The sequence below is a fragment of the Hemibagrus wyckioides genome, linkage group LG02 (assembly GCF_019097595.1).
Source record: "Hemibagrus wyckioides isolate EC202008001 linkage group LG02, SWU_Hwy_1.0, whole genome shotgun sequence".
In the NCBI taxonomy this organism is placed as follows: Eukaryota; Metazoa; Chordata; class Actinopteri; order Siluriformes; family Bagridae; genus Hemibagrus; species Hemibagrus wyckioides.
Window position 1 is genome coordinate 21,162,544 of NC_080711.1, and position 15,429 is coordinate 21,177,972.

General features: G+C 37.1%; 2 gene segments (V, D, J or C); both read left to right on the top strand.

Annotated features, from left to right (window-relative positions):
* Window positions 1-6,980: 6,980 nt before the first annotated feature.
* On the top strand, window positions 6,981-7,403 carry LOC131364839 (Ig heavy chain V region 914-like; the record flags this gene model as incomplete). The annotated part of the segment is given in 2 exon segments: window positions 6,981-7,020; window positions 7,105-7,403. Coding segments are annotated over 2 exon segments (339 nt in total), but the record flags the coding sequence as incomplete, so codon positions are not given.
* Window positions 7,404-10,936: 3,533 nt separating this feature from the next.
* Window positions 10,937-11,388, top strand: LOC131370701 (Ig heavy chain V region 914-like). The segment is given in 2 exon segments: window positions 10,937-10,982; window positions 11,072-11,388. Coding segments are annotated over 2 exon segments (363 nt in total).
* The last annotated feature ends 4,041 nt before the right edge of the window (window positions 11,389-15,429 follow it).

Below are 15,429 nucleotides of genomic sequence, written 5' to 3' on the forward strand. Positions count from 1 at the left end.
TGAATACAGGCAATAATCAAGCAATATATGCAGAGTCTGTGAAGAACCAGCTCACCTTAACAGAAGACGTCTCAGCAAGTACACAGTACTTAGAGGCCAAGAGTCTGAGGACAGAGGACACTGCAGTTTATTACTGCACCCGAAAAGCCACAGTGACTGGAGCTGAGGAAGCAGCTGTACTAAAACCAGACACACATTTTCACACAGTGTTTATTTTAAACAGGTCACATGTACTGTTATCATTTATCTATTATGTACTATGGTTATTAAATAGCTCAATCATATTTTGTTTACAACTGATTATATTACAATCTAGAAATAAATAAACTTATTTAATACTGTAAAATTGTGGAGGTGTCCTGAGTGATGCTGAACCTGTCTTTCAGTGACTCTGTGTACCCTGTGCTTCCACTGCTACAAATGAATCCAATCCTCTATATTTTTCCCAGTGGCATGTCGAATTCAGTTTGTACAATAGCTGCTATCAGTCAAGCTATATCCAGACACTTTACAGACAATGGTGAAAGCCTGTCCAGGCTGGACATTCACATGACCTGGCTGAGCAAAATTGATTGTGCCAAAAACAACTGCAATAAAAAATGTAAAAAGTACATATTAATCAAATTTCTCTAAAAAATCTCAAGAACAATTACACAAAGTACAACGATAGATGCTTTAAACAAATGTGTGAACTTACAAGATGCAGATATGCACAGCACCAGGAAATAAACAAGCAGCATGTTTGCTCTTGAGGCTGTACTGGTGGGATCTGCTCTTTGGTCATCAGGCTTTATTGAGGTGTTGTCAGGGACAGAGTTTATATAATGTTAGCGCACGCAAAATGGCTCTTTTCCTGTTTTGGTGTACAGGTTGAAGGGGCTGCTGGATATAGCTGTGATATTTCCTAATGTAATAGGTAGACTGTTTTTTTTTTTTTACCTTAAACATCAGTGTAAAATACAATAATTAGAATCAGGAATTTATTTAACATCAAAATATAACATTTAGATATCTGCTAGTTTTTTTCTTTGCATTTATCGAGAGGTCAAAATGCCAATGATCTTATGTTCATCATAATTTGTTGTCAAAGGTTGTAATTAGTTATAAATTCTTTTCATAGAGCATTTTTAGTTATTGTTAGCTAAGCAGGTGTGTTGTATTTCTGTTAAAATTATACAATGTCTGTAAAATCAGATTTACATTTTTATTTCAACAAAACCCTCATTCCAGGATACAGTATAAATTATTATTAAATTATAATTCTCTACTTGTTTGTTTTTATGCCTCTATATGTCAGTCTTTGTAAAGAAGCCCTTCTCAGTATATTTTAACACATTCAGCATCTCTCTCTTTAAACACTCTAATCATTCTCCAGCTTCATTTAACTCAAATAACAGATAATTGCTTTTTTGGGACTCTGCAAAAGTGATCTATATTTAACAACAATATTCAGGTTATTTTATAAATTCTACAGTTATACTCATTTTTGGGGTTTTATAAAATATTTTGAAAATAAATGATAAATGAGCAGGATCAGGAAAGTTTGTGTATTTATGCTTAGCACAGTGCAATAATAATTCAATACAAGCAGCAGGAGTGTTAGGGCACACTAGAAAATACCACAAGAATAACAGTTAATGACCTGAAAATGTCTCGGCTGTTCATCTGTGAATGTTTTTATATCTCTAGTGGGCGTGTCATGCAAATGAAATCCTGCATTTGAACCATTTATGCTGAAACATTCAGCCCAACAACATACCAGCAGTTTGTGTTCATTTACAGCAGCAGGAATCATTTTAATTCTTTGAGATGGGACTAGGCAGTGTTTTGAGTTACTTTACTCTAGCAATCTTCATTCGATGTTAGTATTATTATTTGTTATAAAGAAACATTTTAAGTATTTTATTACTTGCTTTGTTAACATTAACACAAATGTTTGTATGTTCTTGCAGATTCTTGCAGTCACACACTGATCGAGTCTGATCCAGTGATCATCAAACCTGATCAGTCTCATAAACTGACCTGCACAGCCTCTGGATTAGACATTGGAGGCTACTGGATGGACTGGATCAGACAGGCGCCTGGAAAAGGACTGGAATGGGTTGCAACTATAACATCTGACAGTAGTAGCAAATATTACTCCAGCACTGTTCAGGGCCGCTTCACCATCTCCAGAGACAACAGTAAGAAGCAGGTGTATCTGCAGATGAACAGCATGAGGACAGAAGACACTGCAGTTTATTACTGCGCCCGACACACAGTGATACTTCCCCTTAGACATCAGTACAAAAACACATACTTGCTATAGTCACATGACAAACCCACTTTTTAGATTCCTGGAGGACTATTTACAAACTATTTACAGTGTCTCTGACTTACATGTTACCACTTGCCGACTTTAACTGATTGTTTGGACATTTACTGTTGTTAGATTACTTAATTCAATTCTAAATTTAGGCAAAGAAAAAATAATACAACACACACAACATGAGGTCCAGACAGTATAAAATTTTTCTCTACATGCTGTTTTAATCACAGAAATATTTCACAGTGTGACAGAGTGAGAACTATGGAAACATTTTAAAATCATTAAAAGTCATTTACATACTATACACCAACATTTATCTTGCATATTGAGTCTTAAATAAATACAAACAAATTTAATCACCAAGGAACATTTCCATTGTGATTATTAAAACCTGCAGAACACCATCATAACAATATGTAAATGAATATGCAAAATGTTTCCCTTACAGCTACATATAGAGAAATATCAGCCACGGTCACTGTGGGCTCTGGAGAGTTTAGCACTGCTTTTAGATAAAAGATGTTCCTTCCAGTTCTGCTGCTGCTGGCAGCTTCATCCTGTGAGTTTCACTTCAGTAATGAACTCAGAGCTGCTAGTAAATTACTGCAATTATAACCTACTGTACATACATTTTTGATGTACCCTTAATTTTGAAGAATGCTGATTACATTCTACACCAAAAACCCCAAAATGCAGACTTAAATATAATATAGATCATCTATACAGTGAGCAGCATGTGGTTGTGGATTGAACTCCTCCATAGTGGTCATGGACACTCCCTATTCAAATAGAGTCGTGTATAAACAGCATGTTCTTGCCTGCTCTAGTTTCCAGTGAGCTCTGTGATAGATAACACTCCCATACACTTTAAATCTGGGTGAAGCAGAACTCAGAGAAGGATGATTTTAGGACTGTGTATTTTATTACTACTCATTTCATGTAAGTTTATAATTACTAGCATTATAATCATTATAAGATAACATTACCTAGTTGTACTCTTCTCCTCCAGATTCTTATGGACAGTCCTCAGCTTCTGTGGTGAAGAGACCTGGAGAGTCCATCACTCTGTCCTGTACTGTCTCTGGATTCTCAGTGGGAAGCATATTCACTCAGTCATTGCAGGGCCAGTTCTCCATCACTAAAGACACCAATAAAAACATGCTGTACCCTTGAATAGCTTGTCATCATCATCTCTATAGAAATAGAAGTTTTGTCAGTTTGCTTTTCTAGAGCATTCAGGCAAGAAGAAAAGACATCAGCAGAGATGTTTGAGAAGCAATTGTTGTTGCCCATAAATCTGGGAATGATTATAAGACGATTGACAAACAGTTTGAATTATCCTAGAATTTAAGAGTGTACTTTCTTTTTCACAAAAACTATATATCACATCCAATGTTTTATTCCAGGCATAACATATCTATTAGCATGAATTGTATATCACTGGTAAATACACACAGTTCATTTGTTGGTTAGAGAGCATAAGAAAAACTCATTCTTTATGTTCATGGAGGCAGATGAATGCTATAAATCACAATTATAGGTGGATTACAGCATGAATACTGTAGAAAGGCATGGTTACACAAAAGAGTTAAACAAAGGAGTTTTTCTCCCCATTATAAACCCACATATCCTCCATCAGATGAATCTCCTCCTCATGATTTAAATACATTTCAGATACATTCTCCTCCCATCATCAGCAGATAAGCAAATCCAAGCATCAGAGCTGGATCTCACTCTATTTATATGATGTGATGGTGTCTGTTAAACTTTGGAGAACAGAGAAGACTCCAGTACAAACAACACACACCATGTTCTCTACATCTCTACTGCTCCTGCTGGCAGCTGCTTCTTGTGAGTGCTTTATCAAATTCATTCATTTACTAGATGAAGAATAAAGGTGCAGCAGATATTGTGTGAGATATCACCATGTGTTTTCCTCCACAGATGTACATGGTGTGGAACTGACTCAGCCTGCTTCCATGACAGTCCAGCCAGGCCAGAGTCTCTCCATCCACTGCAAGGTTTCATATTCAGTTACGAGCTATGGTACAGGTTGGATCCGACAACCTGCAGGAAAAGCTCTGGAGTGGATTGGATACATCAATAGTGGTGGGAGTACTTATTACAGTGACAAACTGAAAAATAAGTTCAGCATCTCCAGAGACACTTCTACTAACACAATAACAATTGGAGGACAGAACATGCAGACTGAAGACACAGCTGTGTATTACTGCGCTCGTGACTCACAGTGAGACAGAATAGTGGATTCCTCTTACAAAAACCTTATGAGACATGTTACACACATCCTCTCAATGCAACTAATAAATCATCTCAGTCACACTTTTACTTTCTTTCACTGGAATAAAGTCAGAATCGTTTGCAGCATTTTAAAACACAGTCACACAAAGTCTTTATTAAATTAAAAAGAAAACATTACTGAAAGAGTTTATTATCAGTTTATTCTGAACTATTATTAATCCCTTCATTTTACAGGATTTTTAACCAACAGTTGGAATCAGTGTTTACTGAGTGGATTCAGGAATAATACAGCATGTTTCCAGCAGTGTGTTGTGTTTAACACACAGTCTGTTCTCACAGTGTGAGGTGCAATAATTGAAACAACTGAAGGAGGCAGCAGAGTTTAACAAATAAAGTGAAAAAAGTGAATCCATAAACTGCATTCTGTATGAGACTCATTATCAAATATCTCATTTATCATAATTTAGGAATATTTGTGTTGAATATTACCAAATTTACACTTGATATGTAGTATGATATGAAAACAGAATAAAAAATACATTCTATCCTACATTATCCCTCAGTCATTATCATGATGATGTGAAACCTCTGGTAGGTTTGAGTTTTACAGATTAATTCATTAAGGGAATGCTTTAATTTCTTTAGCAGGTGTGAAATATTTACATTTCATATAATAGGTTTATGTGAAATACTGAAGGCTAAAATTAGAGAAATCCTCTCAAAGTCTACTGGATTAAGGGTTTTGCTCCTTGTGGTTTATTCAGAAAGGATACGTAAAAAAAGAGAAGCAGATGCTTTATTCCATCATTCACACAAAATTCACAAGATTTAAGATTGAGATCTAATGAGTAAAGAGCAGTGATGAACCTGACAGCATGAAACACACCCAGAGTCTTACAGGAAGCTTTTTCTCATCTCAGCTGTTCCTCTGTGAATGTTTTTATATCTCTAGTGGGCGTGTCATGCAAATGAAATCCTGTATTTGAACCATTTATACTGAAACATTCAGCCCAACAACATACCAGCAGTTTGTGTTCATTTACAGCAGCAGGAATCATTTTAATTCTTTGAGATGGGACTAGGCAGTGTTTTGAGTTACTTTACTCTAGCAATATTCATTCAATGTTAGTATTATTTATTACATTATTTTAAAAAAACATCTTTTTCTTTCGTTCTTTTTTTAATGTTAATGTCTCCTATTCTGTTTCAGATTCCTGCAGTCAGACACTGATCCAGTCTGATCCAGTGATCATCAAACCTGATCAGTCTCATAAACTGACCTGCACAGCCTCTGGATTAGACATTAGTGGCTATTACATGTCTTGGATCAGACAGGTATCTGGAAAAGGACTGGAATGGGTTGCATATATCTCAAGTAGCAGTAGTGACATACGTTACTCCAGCGCTGTTCAGGGCCGCTTCACCATCTCCAGAGACAACAGTAAGAAGCAGGTGTATCTGCAGATGAACAGCATGAGGACAGAAGACACTGCAGTTAATTACTGCACCCGACACACAGTGATACTTCCCCTTAGACATCAGTACAAAACACTTGCTATAGTCACATGACTAACCCACATTTTCAGAAGCTGTGGATTCATGGAGGTCAAAGAACCAAAATATTTTGATTATCTCTGACTTTTCCTTAATATATCTTAACTAATATTGATTTCCAAACTGATTGATTAGTTAAACCAATAGAGTTACTATTTTTACCACTGATACTGTATCTGAGTGCTTTCTCTCTTTTTTAAACTGTACTGATAAAAATGCTCCACTTCTGAATTCCTAATATTTTTTTTTCTGTTCCAAGTGAGATGATTTTTATTGACATTTATAGTGATTATAATCTTTTTCTCATGAATAACGTATTCTAGTTATTGATCATTTGAAAAGAGGAATTTTGTGCCTCTAGAGGGCAGTCTGTACAAACTCAACCACACAATCATTACATAAAGTGTCTTAGTACCCTGTGTTGATCAATAAATTCTGTTGTCTAATTGTATATTAAATGCCGGAATATTACATTAATGCCTGTTTCAAAATGTGAATTTGTATGATGTTAAGGTGTATAAACACATACTTTAGTCTTTTCTTTCATTTAGAGAAAGTATTATTAAAAATGATTTAAATTACATTTAAATACAGTGGCTTCTCCGATTCTAATAAATAGCAAGAGTGAAACATTTAGTTGTTGCTTTTCTACACAGAACCTTATAATCATCCACTCATCTATACAGTGAGCAGCATGTGGTTGTGGATTGAACACCTCCATAGTGGTCATGGACACTCCCTATTCAAATAGAGTCGTGTATAAACAGCATGTTCTTGGCTGCTCTAGTTTCCAGTGAGCTCTGTGATAGATAACACTCCCATACACTTTAAATCTGGGTGAAGCAGAACTCAGAGAAAGATGATTTTAGGACAGTGTATTTTACTGGTACTCATTTCATGTACGTTTATGTTTTTTTCTGTTGTGACTAATAGCATTATATCATTATGAAATAACATTACCTAGTTCTACTCTTCTCTTCCAGATTCTTATGGACAGTCCCTGACCTCCTCAGCTTCTGTGGTGAAGAGACCTGGAGAGTCGGTCACTCTGTCCTGTACTGTCTCTGGATTCTCAATGAGCAGCTACTACATGCACTGGATCCGTCAGAAACCAGGACAAGGACTGGAGTGGATCGGGCGTATTGAAGGTGGTACTAGCACTATATTCGCTCAGTCACTGCAGGGCCAGTTCTCCATCACTAAAGACACCAGTAAAAACATGCTGTACCTAGAAGTGAAGAGTCTGAAAGCTGAAGACACGGCAGTTTATTACTGTGCACGAGACTCACACTGACACAACAGACTCCAGAGCTGTACAAAAACTTACACAAGCACGTCCTCATGAGCTGTAAATATTCCCTCAGCAGGAAGCTGCACCCTAGTGGCAATAGCTGCTATCGTCAAGCTATATCCAAACAGTTTCAAAAATAATATATATACATATACATATATATATATATATATATATATATATATATATATATATATATATATATATATATAATTAATTCTTCTAATTCCATGGTCTTTCCTCATGTTTATTTCTTTCTACATTGTAAAACGATGCTGAAGGCGGCCGAAATCCACAATAATGTCCTTTGAACAGTTGATATTGAGATATGTCTGCTACTGATGCTCTGTAAAGCCTTCATAATGGCTCTAATATGAGGTGCTGTTAATTGGTGATTTCTGAGGCTGGTAACTCTAAATGAACTTCTCCTCTGCAGCAGAGGTCAGTTTTGGTCTTGCTTTACTGGGATGGTCTTCATGTGAGCCAGTTTCATCATGGTGCTTGATGGGTTTTGCAAATGCACTTGACAATACTGTTCCTGCAAGAACTATTCCAGAACACCTGACCTTCGTGTCTTAAAATAACAACTGACTGTTTTTTGTTGTCATTACATATGGATTACTTAAGTCCAGTCATTTCATAGTTTTGAAATCTCCAGTATTGTTCTAGAATGTAGAAAATAAGTCACTAAACAAAAAACATTGAATTAAAAGGTGTGTCCAAACTTTTGACTGGTAGTGTACATCAGTAAATAAGTCGATGTCAGTATGTGCAAAGAGAAGTATGTGCAAATTGTATTTACAGCAGATAAAGTGTTAAGAAAAGAGTAATTAAATATTTGTGCAAAAGTCTGCATTATGTACATTGTATGTACAACAGTAACAGAGATAATAAACAGTGGATAGATAGATAGATAGATAGATAGATAGATAGATAGATAGATAGATAGATAGATAGATAGATAGATAGATAGATAGATAGATAGATAGATAGATAGATAGATAGATAGATAGATAGATAGGTGTAATCTATGAATTAACAATATCCACATTTTAATTATATTATACAGAGAAAATGTAAATGTACATCATGAAGCAGAACTGTAACGTGGTGAAGTGTAGTGAGACATGAGTGTTCTAGCAGTGTAGTGTAGAGTTCAGAAGATTTATGGTTGTGGGGAAAAATCTGGACCTGCTGGTTCTGGTGCAGATGGTCCTGTATCTCCTCCTGGACAGGAGTAGGTTGAACAGTTTGTGACTAGAGTGGGAGGAGTCTTTGATGATTTTGTGTGCTCTGTGCAGACATCTACTGTGGTGAAGAGACTCAGTGGTAGTTGGGTGTCGATGATGCATTGGGCAGTTTTCACAACCCTTTGCAGTGATTTCTTTTCATACACTGTGGAGCTGCCATACCACACTGTGATGGAGCTTGTCAAGATGCTCTCAATAATGCAGCGGTAAACATTAGTCAGGATCTTGGGGGAAATGGTGAACTTTTTTTAATCTTCTCAGGAAGTAAGGACATTGTTGCACCTTCCTATCCAGAGTTGAAGTGTTCAAATGCCAAGACAGATCTTCAGAGATGTGGACTCCCAGGAACTGAAAGCTGGAGACTTCAGACCCATTGATGTAGATGGGGGAGTGTCTGCTGCTGTTAGATGTCCGGAAGTCCGCAATGAGCTCTTTGGTCTTCTTGGCATTGTGGGTGAGGTTGTTCATGGAACACCATGCTGACAGGCTTTGGATCTCCTCCCTGTAGGCCAATTCCTCAGTGTTGCTGATTCGGCCAATAACTGTAGTATCATCTGCATATTTGATGAACATGTTGGAGTTATGCCATGGAACACAGTCATGGGTAAACATGGAGTAGAGCAGTGGGCTCAGCACGCAGCCTTGTGGGATGCCGGTGTTCAGGATGAGGGTTGAGGATATGTGATTCCAACCTTACAGACTGAGGTCTATTTGTTAGGAATAAAAATATAATCATTTAATATCACAAGACAATAATCACTATAATGTATTCAGTCACTTGTTCATCTTTAGGAAGTGTTTTATTTGGGTCAGAGTGCTGGATCCAGAGTCCATCCCAGGAACACTGAGCGTACAATCTGGACATGTTACAAATTCACACACTCATTCACACCTAGGGGCAATTTAATGAAGATCACTGATCTTGATCACTGTTGGGTGTAATGCATTACTTAGTAGCAGGAGCAAGTGGCTGTTTTGGAACTATTCCAAATGGAACTATTCCAATTACTTCTCTTTTTTGGCCCAGGTAGACAAGAACATTAACGTGAAATGTAAGCTATGTCCTGGTGAAAAAACTATCGGCCCCTGTCAATACCACGAGTAATTTACTGAAGCACTTGACAAGGCAGCATCGACAAACACTTTTGAGTGATCCATGTTCATCGACAGTACAAATGTTAAGCAGGCAAAACTTGATTTTACATCAGGAGTGTAGAAAATGTCCAAAGGTGAGCTAAAAAAATGATTGCAGGCTACCAGTCAAGGTTTATAGGGATTTTAGGAAGTAATTAATAATGAGTTAAATTACTTATTGAGTAATTAAATTACTTTTCAGACAGAGTAATTAGAAACACATTTTAAATACAGCATTGATGGTGTAATTAGTAATTAATAACCTTTTTCGAAGTAACTTACCTAACACTGCTGCTGATTCAATTTCTCAAAGAAGATCAATTTAAACTTTTGAATAATAAAGTAGATGAAGTATAGAGAATAGTTTCACTGTTGAGTTGTTGATAGATATTAGATTTCAGCTTTGCCTTCTGCTCACTAGAGATTACAATTCTTCTTCAGAATTTAAAAACACCTGATCTAGAATCTTCTCAGCTATTTCTCTCTGGATTCATCAGTTAAAGCCTCTAGAGTGCAGACTATACCAGAATGAACATCATGTACTATTGAACGGTTTGATTATAATGTTAAATGTAGTTCATACTGTTCAGAAAACACTGCAGTATTTCGCCATGTGAGAGTCAAATATGGAAGCAGTTATTCACACTGTTATTTTAACACAGAAACCAGGAAATTTGTAGACATGAGAATAATTTCTGTGTTAATGTAATTATCTACATTGCAGCATACATATGACTGATAATTATTATTATTTTCATGTATTATGAATGAACTCTTGGAGCTGGAGGTCATCCCCCCAGTGTTATGCAGTGAATGGGCCATGCCTGTCATGCCAGTGGTTAAGAGGAACGGGGTTGTGAGGATTTTCAGTGAATCCGGCTCTGTGAATATGCTCATATGAAGAGTGCGTTCTCTTCACATAAATTCAGAGACCTAAGAAGGTCTCTTAATGTTCCAAATTTTATAGATTTATAATCACAGATTAGAGACGTTCATGAGAAGGGGAGATTTTCACGTGTAGAGGAATCCATCCCATTTTGTCCCTAAGATAAGGAGTGTCTCTATGCAAATGTCCTTCCCTGTTATATATTTAAGCAAAGAAGACCAAGAGCTTTTACTTCTTCTGCTTCAACACACACCATGATCTCTACATCCCTACTGCTGCTGCTGCTGGCAGCCGTACACTGTAAGTGTTTTTACATTTGACTTTTAATACAATTTTGGTTCCTTAAAGTTTTTTGTTTTTACATCATTAAAATAACTTTTCTTTAACAGGTGTTCACTGTGTTGAGCTGATCCAGACCGGATCCACAGTATTAACTCCTGGTCAGTCACTGACTCTGACCTGTAAAGTGTCTGGATATTCATTAACTGATAGCAGCTACTGTACAGACTGGATACGACAACCTGCAGGAAAAACTCTGGAGTGGATCGGAGAGATATGTGGTAGCGGTAACACTTTCTACAGTGAGAAACTGAAAAGCAGGTTTCAGGTTTCCAGAGACACGTCCAGCAGCACAGTGACATTAACAGGGCAGAACATGCAGACTGAAGACACAGCTGTGTATTACTGCGCTCGTTACACACAGTGAGACAAATAAACAACATCCCTGTACAAAAACTCCAAGTACACTGAAACAGTGCTAGCTCCCAACATCCTCCTTCATTAAAAAAGAAATAATAATGATACCAGTTCTGACTACAGCACCGGAGCCTCATGAACAATTCGACAGTCGGTTTCTGATTACATTGAATTGATTAGGCTCATGTTCATTTCACTCATGTTCATTTCAGCTATCAATATCTGACATTCACCTGTGTGTGAGTAAATCACACTTACAGCAAGGTTTTACAAATCTTCAGACAGACTGACTGTTTGTTGAATTTGCTTCTTACACACATTTTCATGCATGGTTTCTTCACACTGTGGAGTTTTTTAACCTCCAAAATTGTCCTTCACCTGCATCTGATGAGTTTTCCCAGACCGGCACACACATCCATTTTATTTTCCATTACGTTTAATAGCCTCCGTAATGAAATAATAAATGATTACATACAAAAATAGAAGGAAAAATGTTTAAAAATTCTAAACATTTGAACAGTTGTGCAAATTATGTTCCATTTTTACTGACAATTCACCTGAAAAAGTTTACTCAACCTTTGGTCTTGAACTGTATACTGTATAATTAACCTGCACACACTTTAGAAATATTTGAACATTATACTTTTTGTTAAGATTTAAGGCCTGTGATGGTCGCTCTTTCTTTATTCACACAACATCTACCCAACATTTTGAGGTTTAAAGGACTGAAGGTGTGTCATAAATATGAGAACATGTTCTCCTGGGATTTACATCAAAGTCATAAACTCTAAATACAGCATTGTTATGAAGCTAAGACATTACAGCTCCATTATATCAGTGTCTCATTAAACCAGGCTGCTTCATCCACACAGCTTGATCAATTACATAGTAAATAAATAGTAAGTAACTAATATTTTGTGAATGTGTATGTTTTTACATTTGCAGGCAATGCCTCTTCTGAAAGCCTAAACACTTATATGCAAATCAACAAATCAAACCCCTTTATAAATGATTAGAGGTGTTTTCAGGAGAAGTGAGGATCTGGGTTCAGGTTCTGCTCAAACCATGTTCTTTACACTTCTACTCCTGCTGTTAACAGCTACATCTGGTAAGTGTGTGGAGAATTTTGGAGAGATGCAGATCATTGTGTACATTTTTCCTGTTGATAGATTTCACCTGAATAATTGCATGATTGTTGTTCACAGGTATTAAATGTATTGAACTGGTAAAGTCTGCAGTCATGCTGGTTAAGCCTGGAGAATCATTTTCAGTCCCCTGTAAGATCACTGGATACTCAGCCACTAGTTACTGTACTAACTGGATACAACAATTAGGAAATGTGCTGGAATGCAGTGGCAGACCGTCAGGGCCAGCAAGGCCTTCTCTGCTGTGATCTGAATCACTGACTTGCATTTTAATATATTTAATATATTTTTCCATGAATGTGTATTAAATTATTCCCAATAGTCTATTCTCTACATTTCATAGCTTTTCTCTTGGTTGCGCTGCTTCCAGTAGTGTATATTTATGATAAGAGTATTTATCCAATCATATTTCAGCCAGTGGCTGACATCATGTGTTGCCCAGCTCTAAGGCCTTAGTAGTCAGAGGCAGCGACCCGCCCATATACAGTGTTTCTATATTCACTGTGTCTCATTTTAGATGCTGCGTTCTCCGGAGATTGCAGTTTGCTGCGTACGTCATCAAGAATGTCTTTTTTGAGAAAAGTAACCGTAATAAAATTGACTGTTCCTTGTGAGGTGTGAAATACTGTAGCCTATTTTCTTTTTTACTTTGTTTTTAATTAACGGTTGATTAGTATCTATTGCCGTGGTGTCCAGTTGCAATTCTAGAATTTTCATTTAAGTGGGGCTCAGCAACCAGTGAGGGTATAATAGTAATAAATAAATGAATAAATAAATAAAATAAAGGTTTGACTAACAGGGTAGGATGGTAAACTTATTGCATCATTCCACTGTATTGCATAGATGTGTATAACATTTGAGTACTGAACAAGCCAAATACGAGTCTTCCTGATCACACACTCACACACACTCACACACACACACACACACACACACACACACACACATACACACACACACTTACACAGACACACACACACACACACACACACACTTGTCCTCTGATCCTCGGTCTGTGGATTGAAGAACGTGCTGAAAGACGGGGAGGAGCTGAAGTCTGCCGCTGTTTTCATATGAAATTTAAAGGGGACTGAGGAGATCACCAATTTGTGTAGAGTTTATGGAGAATCGCAGAATTTTAGGAGGGCTGAGTAGAAAATGGCCTAGTGACGCCCATGGTGGCGTCATAATGATGGTATAGAGGTGGATTAATTCAGGAAGGACACCAGTGAAGGCCTAGATCTGAAATGCACAGCCCGCCACTGCTGGAATGGATCGGCTGGTACTGCAGCTCAAGTGATACTGCCAGCATAAATTCACTAAAAAACAAGATCACTTTCTCAACTGAAGCCTCTAACAACACTGTGACTTTACACGGGCAAATCTTTCAGACTGAAGAGATTGTTGTGTATTACTGCACTCGTAACTCACAGTGAGACAGATCAACAAAGACGCTTTAAAAAAACACCCAGTACAGAAGACTGTTAGAAGACTGTTAGTGTCTTATCTCCATGTTTTACCTTCTGTGTTTCTCAGAAGTGTGAGCAGACAACACCAGATTAAATCTACTAAATAAAGCATGACATCTCTACATCTCATTAGAACTGAGTTATGATTCAGATTGGATCATGACCATATTATTGTCCTGCAGGCCACTGAATCATTGTTCCTTGTCCAGTGGGATTGACTTTTAAATAACTTTAGGAAATGATAAATCAGTATATAGTTAAACATTTCAATATTAAACCCTTTCAGTTTAGTAAAATCAGAGTTTTTTTTTCCTAATTTGTATTGACCTTATTAAACAAGATTTATTTTTTTAAATTGTCATACAATTAAAATGATTTATATTCAGAGATTTTCAATGATTTGCTGTGAATGTTGAGGTTTTCTGAATGTCTTTTTATTGGACTTTGAATTTGCCTGCTCTCAGTATGTTCACTATTACTTTACTTGTTTAAAAAAAGTGTTGCTATCTAACAGGTGAAGGGATATACACAGGAAAATGATGTACTTGTTATTTATAGAGTATAATGATTGCAATATTTATTAAGCAGTTAACCAGATTTTTGCATATTTGTGAAAAATGTTTCATAGAAAGTGTTTTCCTCGATATGAAGTTTTATATATATGTGTGTTATAACACATAGCAAAGGGTCTGGGCCAGATCTGGCATTAAGCTGGCACTGCTGGCTGAGTGATGGCATGGCAAGTGGTATGTCAACCAGATGCAGACCAGGTCTGACAATGATGGCACTCTTTATATGATGGCATGCCAGATGTGGCCCAATTATGTTTTCTGTGGGCCAAATCTGGGTCAGCAGTATGGCCCAGTGCTGTCCCTGTTCTGAGCAAACAGTGTGGCCCAGTGCTGGCCTTGTGCTGGCCCATGCGTGGCCCACCTGTGGCAAACCAGATATGGGCCACCCAAGGGTGATCATTCTTTGTGGTATGTGGGCCGAGTGTAAGTGCACTGTGTGGGCCAGATTTGGGCCTGGCATACGTCTCCAGCAGCACAGTGTTTTTAAAGGGGCAAAACTTTCAGACAGAGATACAGCTGTGTATTACTGTGCACAAAAGCGACATTCATTCAGATTATTTATAAAAATGAACATTGTGGTTAAAAGAGAAAGTTCCAAATATAAAATCTTTTTGTAATTGGGGTTTATTAAATTCATAAAAAAGACTTTTAAACAAAATAGTTTTTCGCCTGTTATAAACCCACATATCCTCCATCAGATGAATCTCCTCCTCATGATTTAAATACATTTCAGATACATTCTCCTCCCATCATCAGCAGATAAGCAAATCCAAGCATCAGAGCTGGATCTCACTCTATTTATATGATGTGATGGTGTCTGTTAAACTTTGGAGAACAGAGAAGACTCCAGTACAAACAACACACA